This window comes from Rhipicephalus microplus, chromosome 6 (genome assembly GCF_043290135.1).
Source record: "Rhipicephalus microplus isolate Deutch F79 chromosome 6, USDA_Rmic, whole genome shotgun sequence".
In the NCBI taxonomy this organism is placed as follows: domain Eukaryota; kingdom Metazoa; phylum Arthropoda; class Arachnida; order Ixodida; family Ixodidae; genus Rhipicephalus; species Rhipicephalus microplus.
This window is the reverse complement of record NC_134705.1, coordinates 139,976,679-139,995,852: the sequence shown is the minus strand read 5'-3', so window position 1 is coordinate 139,995,852 and position 19,174 is coordinate 139,976,679. Positions and strand designations below refer to the sequence as shown.

Sequence of the window (19,174 nt, the reverse complement as noted above, 5' to 3'; positions counted from 1 at the left end):
AAAGTATGTGCAACTACGAATAAAAACACGTATTTACCTTTTAACATTGCCTTCAAGATTCTCTCCATTTGTTTGAATGCGTGTTTGCCAGTGCATGGTTAATATTAATTGTCGATTCCCTCAACGTATGTTAAACTTCAACACTCAACTACATAAAGTGATCAAGCGAAGTGCTACTGGTGATTGTGATAATCACCAAAATGACTACATATTTCCTGAGAAAATGCTCGTAAGCACGAAAAACACAGCAGGTGACCAGAAAATTGTACAACAGACTCTGCAACAAAAGAAAAAAAGGAGCCATAATCCGCTTATTATAGATAGAACTGGCTCCCTTGGTTAGGACTTTTAACGAGCATAGTGAACAACAGTACAGTGTATTTTAACTGTCTTGCTGTGAACTTATGCAAGCAATGTATGGCTGAAATGTTCGAGGCTACGTCACATTGGTTCATCGGATCAGCTGGCGCCACTACCTCACTGAATAATCAGCTTCACAGAAAACACTAGACTTGACCCCTCTCCTCCTCCCCCCCCTTCGATGACTCTATAATAGACACTGGGTGCATATAATGGTTTGCCGACTCCATGAGACAAACTTATGGCCGTGAATCATAAGGTCAAAGCAGGCCAAAAAGTGCCCCCAAAAAAAAGCAACAGCATGCATTCAGCCACGGACGCCTTGCACAGCGAAACTGGACGTGCATGATTCTAAAGATTGATCAGGTAGCTTCTAGGTGGTCTTTATAGGCCTTAGTTATAAGTGATGCAGCTTATAGATTGCTTTTAAGTTGTTGCTAGGCTTTAGCTAGATAGTTTTTTCGTTGATTTTCAGCTCAAAGAAGTTTGATTTAAACCACAGGCAGTGACAGATACGACACGGGCACGTCATCATCAACGTAGATCAACTGTCACTTTGGAGCCTCCTCGCAGCTGCCGATGTTTTTCCCAGTACCTAGTATTATCTTGTCCTTGGCTCACCGCCCTTGCTTCACAGCCATTTGTTGTTTAGCTAAGTGTTGCTAAGGCACGTTACCGGGCTAGTTGGTTGAGATTCACTATTTCCACTGGTATAGCGCACCACGACAAGGACACACACAAAGAAGAGATGCACACACACACACAGCGCAGTGTGTGTGTGCATCTCTCCTTTGTGTGTGTCCTTGTCGTGGTGCACTATACCAGTGAAAATGATGAAGCTAAGTGTTGCCTTATCTTAGTGGACCAGTGGTGAATAGTTAGGATGTACACTATTTCTGTGGCACATACCCGTTAAGATAGCTTTTTAGTTCATCGGACAAGGAATGATTTGCTGAACAGTTTCCCAATTGAAAAAAAAAAAAAAAAAGCCACAGAGACTACCTTAGCGGAAATTCGAAGACCTGACACGTGGACGCTTTTGTTTAGAGTCCCCCATCAATGTGGTCTGGATGTTTATTTTATTTGAAAGAAGTTGCACAAGGCCTTGCTACAGAAGTCAGCCTACCTGAGCAATCGAGCTTGTTGTGCATCACTTCCATGGAAAGGTCGCCAGCCTTCTCTTCAGGACTCTGCAGCAAGCAGCACAGAGGCAGTCTTGAAAACAGCAAGATGAACTTCCAAACCAACATCACACAATAAAGACATACCGATTCTTAACTCGTGAATCTGAACTGCACATTACAGAAAATGTCACCAAGACATAATAAATTTCACTGTAACAAAACACTACAATAGCGAAATTAATTGCCAATTTAGGATTCAAACCCACTACTTTGGGCCAGCAGTCTAGCACCGAAACCACTACACCGTCGTAGTGGGAATGTTTACACACACACACACACCGAATTAATTGATATGTCAGGTTCATATTTCAAAACCTCCATATGATTATGAGACACGCCGTAGTGGAGGGCTCTGAAAATTTCCACCCCCTACGGTTTCTTAACGTGAACCCAAATCGGAGCACACGGGTCTACAGCATTTTCGCCTCCATCGAAAATGCAGTCGCTGCAGCCGGGATTCGACACCGTGACCAGCAGGTCAGCAGTCGAGTACCTTAGCCACTAGACCACCACAACGGGACCTCACACACACAATCATTTCGAATCCTCGCCCAATCCAATGATGAAAAGATATGCCGGTCTACGTTGATTTGGTTTATATGTGGGGTTTAACATCCCAAAAACCCCATATGATTATGAGAGACGCCGTAGTGGAGGGCTCATTCCAGCACGCATAATTTTCACAGAAGGAAGTCGTGGGTCTAGAAGCTCTAGATAGTTCATTTAAGGGACTTCGTGAATAAAAGCGAGACCCATACTCTGCTGCCTGAATGATATCTTAATTTCATCAAGACCCTGGCGGTGAACGTCAGTATTGCCAAATATAATATCATCGAAGTAGCTGAAAACGACACTTCACGGATTACGAAGACGACCTTCGTGTCTGTGAAACCTTAAAACAATGACACAGATCATGTAAGCGATGCATGGTTTCATGCATATCCCACATTTTCAGACATATGCACTCGGCCTGAAACAAAAGTACTAAGTAAAAAGACTTCTAAAGAAATACCCCAACCTTCATCATTGTCATACAACATTCAGTTTTTTACGGATTTTATAACCTGAGCATGCAGAAGGGAATATTACAGGTTTTAGGGGTGAAGCACCTTAGGTTGTGGGTCTCTCCTGGGGTTCTTTAACATGCACCCAAATCTGAGCACACGGGCCTGCAACATTTCCACCTTCATCGGAAATGAAACCGCCGCAGCCGCGATTAAATCCTGCGGCCTCCGGGTCAGCAGCCGAGTACCTTAGCCACTAGACCATCGCGGCGGGACGTGTCGGTCTGTGTTGCTGCCACATTTGGCGTACAGAGGCGCTTTTTCACAATGCAAGTTTGAGGAAACCTCGACAAGAGACTGTAGTTTTGTTATTTCATTCTGAACACAGCTGTGTCTTAAATGCATGCGCCACGCATGCATGGAGGATGGAATTTTCAATGCAATGCGCCAAACAGAGCCTGTGTCGCCAAAATTTAGGTGTCTGCGGAGTTGTTCATAAACAAAAAATCGTCGATTCCCTTTACCCGTGTAGTGGCCGATGTGTACACCGAGAAGGGATAATAATAAAGAAAACCGAGGAGAAACAAAGCATGCAGAGAAGGGTGTTTGAGCTCGACTAACACGAAACCTGGGGAGGGGTGAAGCGTGCACCATTTTGAGAGATTGCTTTGATGAGGCACTAGTGGCACAAAGCCTGAAACTGGGCATGCAGGGAAGGAAGTTGCTGCTGCGCTAAAGTCATCGGCTACTTGTTGGGCTAACTGTTGCCTTCACTTTCGTCGAACTGGTCGCGAGTAGTGGAATTTAGCTAAGTTTCGTGGCAAGCACCCTCTTCACGATGGACCATGACTTGATGCGCCACGACAACGCTTGACGCCGACAAGCAGACACACGAAGGTGCTTGACAACCAGTAATATCAGTTGGAATTTTATGCCCCCAAAATTCAAGGATACTTTAGCTTCACCTTCAAGAGTAAGGCACAACAGTGTGATTGGGCCTCCCACCCATCTCCTGCTGAACTGTTGACCCGTTTCAATACTTCGTGCATATCTCAGTAGTGTCGCAAGGCAATGAACAACTGTGCGCGTAACATTGGCGGTTTCAAGGCATCACTGAATGCATTTTGCAAGTACACTACGTAATTAATATTTCTTTTTAAATCAGCGAAGGTGCCCCCACATGTCCGTAGAGCAACACGCCGCAGCTGTTCACCTTGTCTATGGTTTTGGTGCTGATGACGATTGAGTACATATGTCTGAGTGCTTTGCAATGAATGGGCTTTTAGAATACCCACTCTTTGCTCAATTCACATCTTCCAATGCCTGGCACAATTCCAACTTCTCCCACACAATATATAATGTGTTAAGGAATCTCTTTCCCTTACACAACATACATAGTGCCTTTTTCCAAAGCAGTTTCAACAAATCTTGTGGCTTTGTGGTAGAACACCTGCTTGCCACCCTCGTTTGATCCTCACTCAGAACCGGAAATATGTATTACTTATTTTATTTGCATATTCTTTCCTTTCTTGGTCACGCACAAGATTTTTTGCTTGCCACCAACGACGCTCACACTGACACCCGAATTTTCGCGAAATGTGCTCTTTAGCGCTATCATGTTTAAACCACAGCAAGAATATATGGGATGCCATAATAATGAACTCCGGAAATTTGGGCAAACATTGATTGACATGTGAAGTTTAATGTTCAGAAACCACCATATGATTATGAGAGACACCGTAGTGGAGGTCTCCGGAAATTTCGACCACCTGGTGTTCTTTATTGGGTGCCCAAATCAGAGCACACGGGCCTACAGCATTTCCGCCTCCATTGGAAATGCAGCCGCCACAGCCGGGATTCAATCCAGCGACCTGCGGGTCAGTAGCAGAGTACCTTAGCCACTAGACCACCGCACCGGGGCAAATTTCAACAAACAGGGCACCTAGTAAATGAAAGTACTTGGGCTTCAAGCGCTTTTGCCTCCATCTAAAATGCAGCCGCCACAGCCAGGATATGATCCCGCGTCCGGGAAGTTGGAAGTCTGGCACCACGACCACTAGACCACTCAGAAATGAAGCATGGCTAGTGCACCGGCAGAAAATACAACGAGGCCCAGAATGCCATCTCGTTGCACTCAAACACAAAGCTTACGTACTTTGCAAGCTCTTTAACTCCAGTTAGCTACGGTTCAACAGTTTCACAGCTCAAATGAATGCTACAAGTGCATCATAACATTTTTCGTGCACTGCCTGTCGAATCAAAAGAGAACCGAGCCATACGAGTTAGGGTAGCTCGAATGTGGCACCATGCTAGTTGACGTTTCAGTGTGAGGGAGCACAGTTTGTCTACAGAAGAGACAGCAGTAAATACTCCAGTCCCAAGAAGGAAATATTTTTAAACACTTATTTTAAACCCTTATTTTGCTCTTGGCCATACAAAAAATTGCTGAATGTTTACTTAGGATTCACAATAACTAAAAAACTGAAAAACTTGTTGCTTCACTTTATTTAAATGGAATTACATTATTTATTTCAAGCAGCTGCTAACTGCAATTTCAAACACAGATTATATGTAAAAATTAATCAGTAGTGCTTTTCAGTAGTGCTGTCACCTACACTGAATAAAAATGAACCATGAGAGCCTAAAGAAAGAGATAATTACTAACCGTGATGAGATTAAAGTTATGTCTGCTGGAAAATGGCACATTAAAACGGGTTATGCACCACAGGTGCCCAAAATGACGTTGAGCATAAAGTAATAATCTTTGCACGAAAAATTCACATTGAAGATAAAAAAAATATATACATTTACCCCACTATTATGTGTGCTCGCTCAAATCAATGACCCCAAATAGGGTCACAAAGACTGAGGAAGTTAAAGTTTAAGGGGGCAGACTGGTCTTAGACATTTTTTGTTTATTTCTTCAGTGATCTTGATAAAACTGCACAGGGTTATACAGTTTTTACTGCTGATTTCAAATATGTAATTAGTTTTCCTGTAACTCACTTTGTTGCTGAGATAACTTAAGTTCACTTCCTATTGTTTAAGGTCACCATAGAAAAAAAAGTGCTTAATTAAAAGTGATATTTAAGATATGCCAACATAGACTAACGACTATACAGTGAAAGTATGGAAGAGGTTTTTGTTTTTAGACCTTTATTGGTTATTTTGCAGCAAAATGAACTACACATTTTCAAAAGCAGTTGGAATTGTGTTACAATTTTGATTAGTAATTAATTAAAAAGGCATGTGCTCTAAATTTTGCTCCCATACTTGCATTCTACACACATACAGGTTTCCACTGCAAATAGAAATATTGTTGTACCTGCCCTAGCTGCAGAGATATCGAGGCCTCAAAATTGAATAGTCACAAATTTACTTTTTTGAGAAAAATGGAAAAAACTGAAAACACACAGTTTCTTCAAAAAGCAACGATCATGGTGCGCATGTTTAGCAATCCTCACGAAGGCGCTCATAAATTGGTAGTAGAGCTTTAGACAAAGGGGCTGGCAAATTATAAAGAAGCCTCAAAGTCAGTTCCCCATTTTTTTTTGCAGGTTCTGCATGTTAACAGCACCAAGAATCTGGACAGTTAAAATGACATTACAAAAAAATTACTACTTCTTGGTGCGTGAAAATTTGCAGAGAGATAGAAAAATACTTGCAGAAACCAAATATGTCAATTTTAAAAAATGAATATTTTTGTCACTTTTTGGTCCCAAAGAGCAGTCTGCCCCCTTAAGTACCCCAAGAACTGTAGTAGGTGACCATTTAAACATCATTTATCGCTCTCCCTACACAGGCACGCAAGCCTCCAGTGATCTCGGTGGCAGTTCTTCTGACGCTACATCCAGGACAGGAAAGCTACATATCCGTAAATAATAATGAACGGATTAAGAGAACACAAGCAGAGCGGTTGTCCTAAAATAAAAGCCTTAGACACCTATTCAAACATGAAATTTGACTAGTGGCAGTGGCTGTTCTTCAAAATCTGTTACGAGTGATGCAAAAAGTATCATTATCACATGATCACAACACCATGTGGCACAAATTCTGGCGCGACATCATTAGAAGTAACGCCAGACGATGCCGCTGTAGCGCAATAGCAATTCTTTTGGCGGCAGACGATACCGGACATCGCGAGTCCTCAAGCGAAGAAAATACAGAAGGAGCTTGGCAGTGGCCCATGAGGCCACAGCTCGTGCTCCCTGCCCCCTTATACATCAACCCAGCAGAAAAAAGGAGATGGCTTTCAGCAAGTCATTTAAGTGAATACACTAAGGATCTTGTGAGTCTTTTTTAATTGCGGTAACGATGCACCTCACCTGAGGAATGTCCTCTGGAACCGGCACAACAGGTTCGGGACGTGGCACATTCAGGCATGTTCGTGCTGTGGCACTGTGAACTTCCACAGGGCGCAGCTTGGTCCCATCTGCTGCAATAGATCAATGATGACATATTTCTCAAAGTTAGTCATGAAAAAAAAAAAAGGCAGTTTCAATAAATGAGGAGAAAGCTGCTGCCAAGATATCCCTTGTAGAAATCAACGAACCCAGAATTTTATTTTAGTAACGACAACGACTCCTTGGCATGGCCTTCAAGAATAGTAGCAACTGTGGTGCACCAAATATGTTGGCTTGGGCAAAAAGTCCATTTGGTCGAATAATTTTGAAGCTAAATGCAATAGTGTATATATATCACATAGTATTGTAAAGAAAGAGGGGCACATTTGCCATGACTAAACTAACCTGCACGATATTTCTTGAAAATTCAAACAAAGCCTGTGCAAATGCCATTTTCTTTGCATCAAAGGAAATGGAAACAACTTTGAATAGTAGCAGAATTTGACTTTCCATAAAATGTAAGTGAAAGCCTGTAAAATATCTTAAGTTTTGAAATTTCCTATACTTAGAGTCTATAAGCTGGTATAAAAAGCTTTTAAACTGAAAATGAAAAAAATGAATAAATGTGAGGAAAATATCTTCATATAACCTTGACGTGGGGCTTCGCGCCAGTATGCCTTTCTCCTGAATACGTGTTTTCACGCACCACTTCACAGCAGTGAAGCTACTTTTACAAAAAGTTACATGTGACATGGAGTTTCCCAAAATTAACTAGACGGGACTCTGGCACTACGATCGATCAGAAACCATGGGAATGATGGGTAGTGCACAGATTTGCCTAGTCTTCATACTTGCGGGCGGCGGATCGCACTTGTGGCTTCGTTTATTACTATGTTTCGGTTTTGTTTTGAAGGACAAAACGAACACTTTTGAGCTTTGGGACCAGATTTGAAATCTTAATCCTAAAATAATAAGGTGTTGAAGCGCAACTGCTGAACATTTGCAGATTTTTGTTTCATAGAAAAACAGCTTTAAGCCACGCAAACCTAAAAAAAGCCTGATGTACGAAGATTAGACAAATCCCTGTACTACCTATCATTCCCCTGCTCCCTGAAGAGCCGTGCATTACAGCTCGTATACACACTACCGCCAGAGCTCCTTCAAGTGTATATTTAGGAAACTATACAACATGTGAACTAATGTATACCTAGAAAGATGCTTTCACAGCTTTGCACCCCTCCACTGCGGTGAAACCACTTCCACAGAATGTTACACGTGGATTAATATGCACCTATTTATTCGTCTTGAATAATTTGAAATTTTCAATAATTTATATTCAAAGTGAATTCAAATACTACATTATTTCTTCAAATATTCAAAGCACTTGAATATTCACCCAAGCCTAGAAATATGCTGAGGGCAACAATCTTGGGTTTTACATAACACTTTTTCGTAAATACAAGTGATGATGAGCAGTGGTAAAACAAAAAACGTTGGGGTCTTGTCCGCTGCCTTGTTGAAGACAAAACGTTCAGTTCAGCAATGTTCCTCATTCTATCATTGTTTATCGCGTCAAGCACCCATATTCACTGCGAGCAATCTTGTTTTGGACTACCACGCATAGAGTTACATTAAATTAACTAGAGAGGACTCTGGTGCAGCGCTCATTCAGCGACCATGGGGAATGATGCGTAGTACACATATTTGTCTAGCCTCCCTGCTTGCAGGTTTCAAACACATTCGTGGCATTGTTTACAGTTGCGTTTGGCTTTCTTTTCTAATATTAGAACAAAGCACTTTTAACTTTGCGACCCGATTTCTCGTGCCACTGCCAAGATCGAAACACAGGGCGCGTTTCAATCTGCTAGCCATTCTTCGAGTGACCTTCAAATTCATTAATTTATTGCTATTACAATCAATGCTTCGCCTTTGCGGCAAAGCTGTGGCTTTTTTTGTTCTCCAATGATCAACCAACCCACTTGAATTATAGCATACTGTATTTAACGCTTGTAACCCACATAAAACATGCACTAAACTTGACGAAAGTAATTCACTGTTGGCAATTGCAACTCATCCTCTGGGTTTGTTTTGCGGTTCGTTGAACTCTTGGCAGGTTATGCTGTTAGCTATGAAAGAAGTGATAATAAAGGTCTCTTTCCTCATTTTGCAGAGTCATTATCTTTGATCTAAGATGATTTCTACAGATGCTGTTTACATGCATCACGTATTCAAAACTTGACATGTTTTGAATACCAAATGACAAGCTTTGAATACCCTAAATGGCTTATTTGTGCATTTCAAAGTTTCTAGTGCATAACATGCGAAATTGTGGCTATGAGTGTAAGCAATACTCTGTGGCTCAGTGATCACAGATATGTGTCGCTCCACTCATTCTTTAAACAATCACATGTTTGACGCTTTGCAGATAAAATTGACAAATTTTTGCTCCAAAAGAGTATAAAACCCAATGTAACGAAATAGTGGAGAAATATCAAATATGCTCCTTTTTTCTTTTTTTATTATGCAACACGCTATTTTTCGGTCACAAAAGCGTGAAGTGAAAAGAGCCTCCAGCTTCAACAGCAACATTATTGCAACCACAGTTTCAAGAAACTACTTATTCGGTCTACACATATTTAACGTTTGTTTTCGCCTATTTTCTCAAACTTTCGATATCTGCTCAAAGAATTGAGCTCACCACTGGAACAAATTGTAGGCGATGGCCCTTGGTCCACGCTGCTCGTCTTTTCACTGAGGGCCTGCAGAGCAAGGTTGTCAAACACAGAATCGTTAACCAAGAGGAGTTCCAAATCATACTGCCCTACTTAGAGAAATAACTTTATGATTGTAAATGCTTTGACACACTGGAGTTTCCTAGGTTAATGAAGCCTGTATACTCATTGATGATTATTTGATATGTTGGGTTTAATGTGCGGCCCCAAAACCACCATGAGAGAGGCTATAGTGGAGGGCTCTGGAAATTTCGGCCACCTGGTGTTATTTAACGTGCACCCAAATCTGAACACACGGGCCTACAGCATTCCCGCCTCCATTGAAAATGCAGCCGCCCCAGCCGGGCTTTCATCCCAACACCTGAGGGTCAGCAGCCGAGTACCTTAGCCACTAGATTACCGTGACTGGACAAGCTTGTATACACAAAATTGAAGTTCTGTTGAGGTGCACCTAATAGCACAACTGACAGTTGCACATTTCTTGAGAGCTTCACAATACTCACAATCCCAATGCTTCTCAGGCTTGCTAGTGGCTGCCCTGAGCTGTGATCATGTCAGCATGGGGGCAGTATATGAAGCCCTCAATCAAATTCCCAATTGCACTAGTTCAACAAACTCAAAATGTGTACCGTACACTGTATATCCCCCTGGCAGGTGCTCTGTCTGCAAGAGCTCCTGCATGCGAGAAAAGCTGGGTGGATCTGAAGGACACCGCGGCGTGGAACAGAAGAGCTACTGAATCCATGTCCCAAACATTTGGTAGCATATTCAGACAAGTTGACCAAGGAGAAGATGGGAATAGTGCTGGGACTGCATTGTGAAATGATCGCAAAAGGCAACAATTGCAAAAGTTTCACCTTTGGTGCGATTCACTATGGAGCAAAACTGAAAAAGTAAGGGCGCCATATGGTATATTTTTGTCAATTTGACTGTGTTGCACAGTGCTTTGACATGTCTAGAATAAACAAACACCCCTTACAACCATCACTTGGTGGTGAAGTCTAGCATTTCAGTGACAGACTATAGCTTCTAAACGGCAATCCTTGGTTAATGTAAATGTGCACAACAGCGAGCACTACCTTAGCGTGCATTTAAAAAATCGTTTTGCAAAATGGTGATTTTTGTTATTTGAACATGCCAGCAGCCATGAACCGGCCATTTCTCACACGGTGCACTAGCAACATGCCGAGACTACGTCATAGCAGAACTCTCCAAGTACGCCATGCTGAACTCAACAAAAATACATTTCACAGAAGGCTGCATCCTTTGAATATTATACAGTGCTTTAAACAATTACAGAAGAAACATTGAAAGCACTTTCAACTTATTTCAAGTAGTCCAAACCGAGCCTGGCCACAGTGTGGAAGCCAGTACCTATATGCACGAAAACGCCTCGCTAGCAGTTGCCATGCGCTTGTACAGCCCCGGCAAGTAGTTTACTTAGTTATTGGAGACATCAGATTCGACGCGAAAAGTGGCACTCTTGCCTTCCATGGTAGTTTCAGAATACAAGCCCTTTATGTTTCGAGATAACTGACAGCAGATTTAAAACATGCTTGCTTGAAATACGAGCGTGTAACTTAACCAACTCGCTCAATCAGCCATTTCGACGAGTAATAAAACATCCTGTATTTAACGCAGAGCAAAGCCGAGCAAAAGAGTAGAGGAATGGTTGGCAATGACAACATCCAGCGCTCGACTACATCCCCTTCAGGTGTGAATTATGGCGAAATGGCTCAATCTGCGCAATTTGCACTACATCCAACAGCACTTGATACTCTACAGGAAGAAAGAGAAAATAGCACCTTGATGATTTGTACAGTTATCAGTAATCAATCCTAATTAGGGCATAATTAGAAATGTATTTAGTCTCAAGTCAGTCGCGTTCTATTTTTCTGCAGCAATAATCAAATCTGGGCCCAAAATAGGATGATTTATTGCCAGTTCGTGTATTAATTTCGAGCAAACACAAGCCACAAATGCAGCACTGATCCTGGAATGTGGCACCGCGAACATCGTAGTGACTTCAGCAAAAGCGATCCTCTGCAGCAATATGCAGCTGAAGGGAGCAAAGCGAGTAAAAGTTGTCCACTCAAGAATCGTGCATAAATGCGCAGGATGCATTTGAAGGCCAAATGATGTGTTCAACAGTGCACAGAGCCCAGGCTGCGACGAGGCTGCACATGTATGCTGTCTGTTTACTTCTGGGTTAGCGCCCAAAACACTTGCACGAGCCGTTCGTCCTGTCACTGTGTTCGTCACTTTGTGTGTATTCTAATCAGTGACTAAATTTTGTTTTTAATTAGAAACTAGGCCAGCAAACAGTCTTGCTATAAAAACAGTACAAGGTTGCCACTGAAGAGCATATGGTGATGGCTTAGAGCACAATCACGGCACTGGGGTGGCACCCCACGAAGCTTAGACAACCGGTAGCTACCTTAAAAAGCATAAAAAAAGGTGGTTCACAAGTTTATCTTTAAGTACTGCAGAGTCATGTACTTCAGATTTTATCACTACTGGCCCAGTTTAAAAAAAAAAGAAACTGAAATCTAGTAATCATAAACAGTAGTGAATTGATGGAAAAATAGCATTTTAGTAGCATAACTAAGATCACTGCAGGTTGAAAGCAAGAAATAAGTCGAGCTTCTTCGTGTGAAGAGCTTTTTTGTGTGAGGAGTGCTTTGTTATTCAAATCATTTGCTTATTTGTTGCACACTTAAATTATCCTAACAAGCATTTCACCCCATACAATTTTGGCATCATTAATTAGCTATTTGCTTCCCAGCAATGCGACTCCAAAGATTAAGCCAATGTGCAGCGGGTTCCCACACTGCTTAAAAGCAGTCTGAATATCTCATGTGCCGATAAGTTGGCAGCAAAAAACAATTAGTGCTATGTCTAACAGCAGCCCACTTTGATGGACTGCATGGTGGCAAGGCACTGGGAGACAACGAAATGAAGGCAAAGTACAGCTTGTTCTGATAATTGTACTAAAGAAGTGAAGCATTGAACGCAGTACTATATGCGTTCATGTCAACTTTTATAGTCAATCCTTTGCTGCACTACTGCTTTTAAAACACATTCTCGTTTTTTTTTCTTTTTTTTTTTACAGATTACCCTGTACATTGAGCAGCAGGAAGGCTTTATATGTAGCTCCAAAAATTACTGATTGATATGCGGGGTCTAACATCCCAAAACCACCATATGATTATGAGACACGCCGTAACAGAAGTCTACGCAAATTTCGACCATCCGGGGTTCTTCAACGCACACAGAAGTCAACGCACACAGAAATCGGAGCACATGGGCCTACAGCATTTTATAGCTCCAAAATAACTAAATTAACTATATCAGGTGAGTAATCAGGAAGACCTAAAACAGGCCTACTTTTAAGGTTTTATTATTGTTCACATTAGAGAACATCTGCAGTGTTAAACTCTCAAAAAGCTCGGCAAACTCGCTCATGAGTAGGCTCACTTCGATCGGGCCTTGTGTCTGAGTGAATGAACTCGGGTATGTAATATTTTGCAGAGTCCAAGCGAGTTCAGTTGAAGAAAATTTTTGGGAGTCCAAGTCAGTCTGGTTGTACAAATTTTTGGAGAGTCTCCGCCCGAGCAAGTCTTGAGTGCGTAATATAGTATTTCTTTAGTGAATCAAAGCAAGCTCCCCCGTTTTTTACTCACCTACAGTCCTATCTACTCATCCTCAAGATTACCATCAGCATTACATCAGCTTACTTTTACACTCGTGCCTATTCGCACGTACCTCCGCAAACTAGAGTACAAGCGCCACCTCAGCATTCACTGATAGGAAGGGTCAGTTAGGAGAAGTGCCACGCGCTCTCCCTGCATACATTTGCATGAGAAATTCTTGATAATGATAGCTTGTGCAAGTCGCAATTTTCAGTTTAAAAAAATGTCCTCACTAAATAGTGACCTCTGATAACTCATATTTGAGTTACTCACTCACTCATGCGCACTCCGACTGTGATGAAGACACGAGTTCAATTGATTGATGCGTGGAGTTCGACGTCCTAAACCCACCATATGATGATGAGAAAGCCGTAGTGAAAGACTCTGGAAATTTTGACCACCTAGGGTTCTTTAGTGTGCACCCAAATCTGAGCACACGGGCCTGCAGCATTTGCGCCTCGATCAAAAATTCAGCCGACGCAGCCGGGATTCGATCCCGCAACCTGTGGGTCAGCAGCCGAGTACCTTAGCCACTAGACCACTACGGCGGGGTGAGCCGCAAGCCTAAGTGCAAGCGAGTGTCAGAATAATACGTTCGTGAGTGCGAGTCCGAGCAAGTCAAGCCGAGAAAAAGTTCACAGAGTCTGAGTGAGCCCTAGGTGCAAACTACATTTTTTGAGTGAGTCTCAGTGAGCTCCAATTTTTTTCACCGACTTATGTCAATGCCAAGCCGGGAACACATGCGCTGTGAGACAAATTAGAAAACAAAGAGAAAAGGCGGGGCTCATTATTTGGAAGTGGTGTATGCGCACATCATCAGAAGAGTACTTTGATACTATCGCTGACATAAGAGGGGAGAGCATCCATTTAACAGTGAAGCATGCCTTGTGGTGGTTCGGATAACAGTGCAGTTTGCTTGCCTCTGCCTTGTCGCAAAACAGTTCCTTTTTCAGAAATGACAGTAGACAACCTCCCCAAGTCAAATACAACTTGATAAGTCTGTGAAGTCTGTGGCATTTCTTCCTTTATGGTTGCACCAATCGACGCACACTCCTGGCTGATGTGAGCTGGACGCTGATCACCCCTCCCTCCTGCCCTGCCCCCTTCGTCAGGTAAGCATGGGTTCTTTGGACTTCTCGAGTTGCAGTGCAGTCATGCCTGCACAGATTCTGCAGTCTACAGCGCGACACAGATTTAAAAAATTACTCACACCTCCAGAGAAACTGTGGTTGACCCTGTCGGAGAGTGCATGACGCCTTCCTTGGATCAACGCAGACTTCGCTGCGATAGGGTGCGCCATGTCGAACTCTGCAAAGACAACAAATCAAGGTGTATTATGCCGGTATCATGTGACCACTTTTGAACACAATCGTGCCTGATCTCAATCAAATTTCATGATTATGATTGGGTCTCTGACACAAGCAACAGGTCGGCGCCAGTCACTTGGGAAACCCGATCCTGATCAGCCTCGACCAGGATCGGCAGTGCACCGCGTGTCCCCGATATTACAATCGCCGACATTTGCCACGTAGTCGTACAGGGAAGCATGCTTTCCATAACCCTTTTCACACTTATCAGGCATTGTTGTGTTAGCTACACACGACAGCGCAAAGAGACTTGGTCCCCCTTCTGTGGTGCCAGACAAGCCAGTACCACTCAACACACTGCATATGTGGTGCTTGTGCAGTGTTCAAAGCCAGCAAACTGAAGTCCACAATCTGAATGCACTGCGACGAAGCTGCCTTTCATATACAGCGCCTTGCAGTCTATAACTCCACAACTTGGCTATAAACGGTCAATTCGCATGTCTATGCTTATTTGTACCTTTTCTAGGTGAGACAACATTGCTTTGGATTTGGAAAGCGAGATAAGTTATGTGGCCTCTGGCCACATAACTGGATCATTCCGCTGCTTCTGCGGTGAATAGGTTTATATCTGTGATGCCCTCCACATAATGGATGTGCCATTTAAATACGTACACATAGCACGTATATTCGATTTGAAATTCATATCACATGCCGGTATTTCTTGAACATAAGAAAATAATTTCTTGGATGTAAAGCACTTTCTTTTTGGTCGAGATTTCTACAACTTAAACGAAGCATTGCCATTGAATTCGTAAGAAGTGTGTGTGGTCAGACTTGGGAACAAATAGGGCATGGGTACTTCTAGCAAAAAGTCTCAGAGGAACGACGAAGATGATATCTTGCGACTAAAGGTGCCAATACATCTTAAGATATGCTCTAAACTGGGAATGTTCTAAATACTTCTCGCTAGAAAAATCGCTTGGGCTTGTTCTAAACAGTATCGAGCAGTGAAAAGGGTGACAGATGATAGTCAAGGAAGGTTTTCGTACTAAAGCATATTTTATGCAGTTTGACATTATGAAGCGGCATGCAGCTTATGAAAGGCACTGCAGCCTGAGCCACAAGTTTCATAAGTTAGCCTACTCTAATCTGCGCTAATGCTAAAGAATGCAGAAATGTATATGTTACAGGTCTGGCTCGCATGACACTGGCAGCCTACGCACTCCCCCCCCCCCCCCCTCCTGCTTACAAAAGCAATGAATCTCGAGAACTACACAGAAAGTTAACTCAAGATGTACCGTACAATCCACTGTTAAAGGGTACACCACAATAACCACTTCATATTTCAAGCCCTCTAGCAGCAAGTGGATAAAGAAACGGTGTTTGAGCACGGCACTAGCCTGTCAAGAGGAGTCAGAACTGTCAATCACTGTTAGTTTTATGCAAATCTAAGCCATTGTGATTTTGCAACAGAGCAAAATTCAAACATGCCATGCACGCAGGTATTCCCTTTAATGGCAGACCTATATGTACGTCGGCATCTGCTGCACGGCATGCGATACCACACTTTCGAAATTGTATAAAATAGTAGACAAGCTTTGTGCCACTCCAAGAACAAAACAGTGGCAGTCCACAGCCGTGACGGTGGCCAGAACTCCAGGTAATAGTTCATTATTAGCTGTGCTAGTGCACTGCTGAAAGAAAAACATCAAACCACGTTTATAACTTTTGAACCAACATGAAAATGGGATGCAAATTCTGAACTGCGAATATGCTTTCCACTTTGGTTTTAGGTGAACACTGTCTTTGAGGCTGACAATTTCACTTTAATAGCTGGAAATGATAGTTCGAGCACAGAGCTGGAAAGCGTTCCGTACTGGAGAGCCAGCTGAAAATGTTTCCAGTTTCAGCAGGGAAATAATTTTCACAGCAGGAAACTTGGCTATTTGAGCGAGAACGTGGCATTGTAGACACAAAATAAATTCACACTGCACAAAGATTGCTTGATATACAAGCAATGGCACATGAAGTGTTGACTGCATGCCGTGCATTTGAAAAAGATGCAAGATGCATGAGGACTTAAAGGCGGCTGACTAGGCCGCAGCTTCATTGAGACACGGGCGAAGCGAAAAATTGAAGCGTTCGTAGCCCATACGTCTGTCCTGGCCATGAGCCAGAACACTTTGCAAACCACACACCAGAAGCCACCAGCGCTTGTTGTCTTTTTCTCCTGCTGGCTGGCTGGCACGAGTGCTACGCTACAGTGACTTCGAAAATTGATCATGTGATAAACAGTACACATTTCGCAGCTGCGAAACAGCCTCATCAGGCGCTAAACGCTAAGTAGAACCATTCCCAATGCAACTTGAGCTAGCATAGCTGTTTCTAAAAACAAGTAATTGCAATGTGCTCTGATACAAGCTTCTATGCACTAAACCTCTGCCGTCATAGCATACTTTGAGGTGACAAACATTATAACGCATTTCATTATATGACAGCACCTTCGTGAAGCTGGCGTGTGGTGTGAAGCTAGTAGGCAGTTTTAGGCCTGTTTTCACACATCCACCTTATCGTAATGTGACGTGCTCCTGGGGTTCGTGTGCACTATAAGTGCGTTATAACGGCACGAAAATGTTAACAACGTAAAAAAAAACAACTATGTTTTCCATGTGAATACTGACCTACATTTTTCATCAAACGCACCAAGTTCACAAGGAAAGCGCGGGGTACGAGTAAGGTTGGTCTGTGAATACGCGCCTTAGAATAAGGCCCGCAATGATGGGAGTTAGCTGCGTGCCCGCTTTTCCGTCACTTAGCGGGAGTGAATACAGAACTCCTCTACAGCAGTGGAACGCGAGGCTGACGACGCTGTTGTCTGCAGCTGCTACCTCACGTTAGCTACAAGCTTCCGTTCATGCTTGAATTGCGGCACAACTATCTAGCACGCCGTATGACCATGTTCGATAAGGCGTCGTGCTTCGCGCATTTCTGCAGAAAACGGCGGCTGGAGTGGCCGGCTGGGAGCTTCAAACAAGCGCGACTCCGTCTGTACGCAAGAGGATAGCGTATGACACATGTATGTGGCGACAAAACAATAACGCAAATTAGCGTACACTATTCCAGAACTCATTATTTCAAAAAGCCCTTAACACGCAACACTGCGGGATAAGGGGCGGAGCACTGGGCTGCGCGTCGAGCAGTGCAGTACACGATAAATTTCCACAGTAACGGCTGCAATAACGTGCAAATGCACTGCAGAAACCTGCGACAACCAAACTAGCACTCACCCGTCGTCGACATGGTCCGCTGGTGCGAGGAGAGGCTGCGGATATTCGAGGCTACTGTTTGCAGAGGCGCGCTCATTTCGTGGGTGGTTTCGGGCACTGGGCTCACTCGGCGTGTTATCTGCGGTCGCTGAGGTGCCACCAGTGTCACGACCACCAAGACGAAACGCGCTCGTGCCTCTGTGGCTTGTGTTGTCACCTTTCCGCTTCCGTTTGAATACACCGCTCAGCGTCTTAGTGCAATGTCAAGCCTGGCTTTTTTTGCGCCAACTACGCAAAGCTGTTAAAGAGCGCTGCAAGAAGCTTTTGTTTTGAATAAATTATTTTACATAATATTTATTACCTGCTATTATTACGCCAGTACCTAATAGTGTATTACATTTCATTACAAAACATATATTTGTACTTTAAAAATCTGTCTTAGATTACCAGTGGCCGCATAATTTCAATCACGTTTGGCAGGGACTGCTGCCCCGCGCGGCGCAGCAGCCATCCCCACACAGAAGTGGCTTCTGCGCCGCACAGAAGTGACGTGCGCACTTTTCGGTTAGGCGCTTTGTTTAAATAGTCAGGAGTGCCTAGCGGTACGTCTAGACATACCGACAAAAGCCATTAAAATTACGTCCAAACAAAAAAATTAACAAAAATGTTATTTAGGTTTAGCGTTACTACAATACAAAACCAGCTTGTTTGTCATCTGAAACCAATCGGCAGCAGTGGCGTAGTTGGTTAAAGCAACACATAAACTGGTGAATTCGGTGATTCAAGTCCCACTGCAGTTATCGATACTTTCTCTTTTTTTTTTTTTTGTTCACGCATGCATTGTTTAAACATTTGCGCCTCCTCATCAGCCCTACTTGTTGCTGGTGGTGGTCCCGTCCACAGGCCCTTTGATATTAGATTTTAGATGACTCTTGCAGGATTGACTATATTTATAATGATAAAGTGTTTTGCGAATTAGTGCTCTTAATCGGCGAGACGCAAAAAGACACAAACTCGACCTTTCGAGTTTTTTGGGCTAGTACCAACTCGAAACAAAAACTCGAATGCAGCTGGCTGCATTGGTTTCTTCAGCACAGGTGTCAGGAATGTTGATTTCCACGGTTTATTAAAGTTTTGATGACAGAAAGGTGCACTGCAACGTAGTCTCGGGCAACTTTCTTTATGTCGCTCAGTGTACCATCACCTGACGAGGAAACCGGCAGGCCGCTTTCTTTAAAAATACTGACATGTCACCGCAATGTTCTCGGCGATCAGCACTTGACAAA

At 43.1% G+C, this 19,174-nt stretch overlaps 1 protein-coding gene across 3 annotated transcripts in view; it reads right to left on the bottom strand.

The window, feature by feature from the left end:
- LOC119167308 (uncharacterized) overlaps nt 1–18,124 on the bottom strand; it is a 39,662-nt gene extending 21,538 nt beyond the window's left edge. For 2 of the 3 annotated variants that reach the window (XM_075866734.1, XM_075866736.1), the window contains exons 1-5: nt 17,910–18,124; nt 14,526–14,623; nt 9,590–9,650; nt 6,874–6,983; nt 1,487–1,550 (exon numbers count right to left, since the gene is read on the bottom strand). In XM_075866734.1, the coding sequence (XP_075722849.1) occupies nt 1,487–1,550; nt 6,874–6,983; nt 9,590–9,650; nt 14,526–14,623; nt 17,910–17,985 (409 nt within the window). In that variant the 5' untranslated portion in view covers nt 17,986–18,124. The remainder of the gene's footprint in view (nt 1–1,486; nt 1,551–6,873; nt 6,984–9,589; nt 9,651–14,525; nt 14,624–17,909) is intronic. The other variant, XM_075866735.1, reaches the window with a different exon arrangement.
- Nucleotides 18,125–19,174: the final 1,050 nt, after the last annotated feature.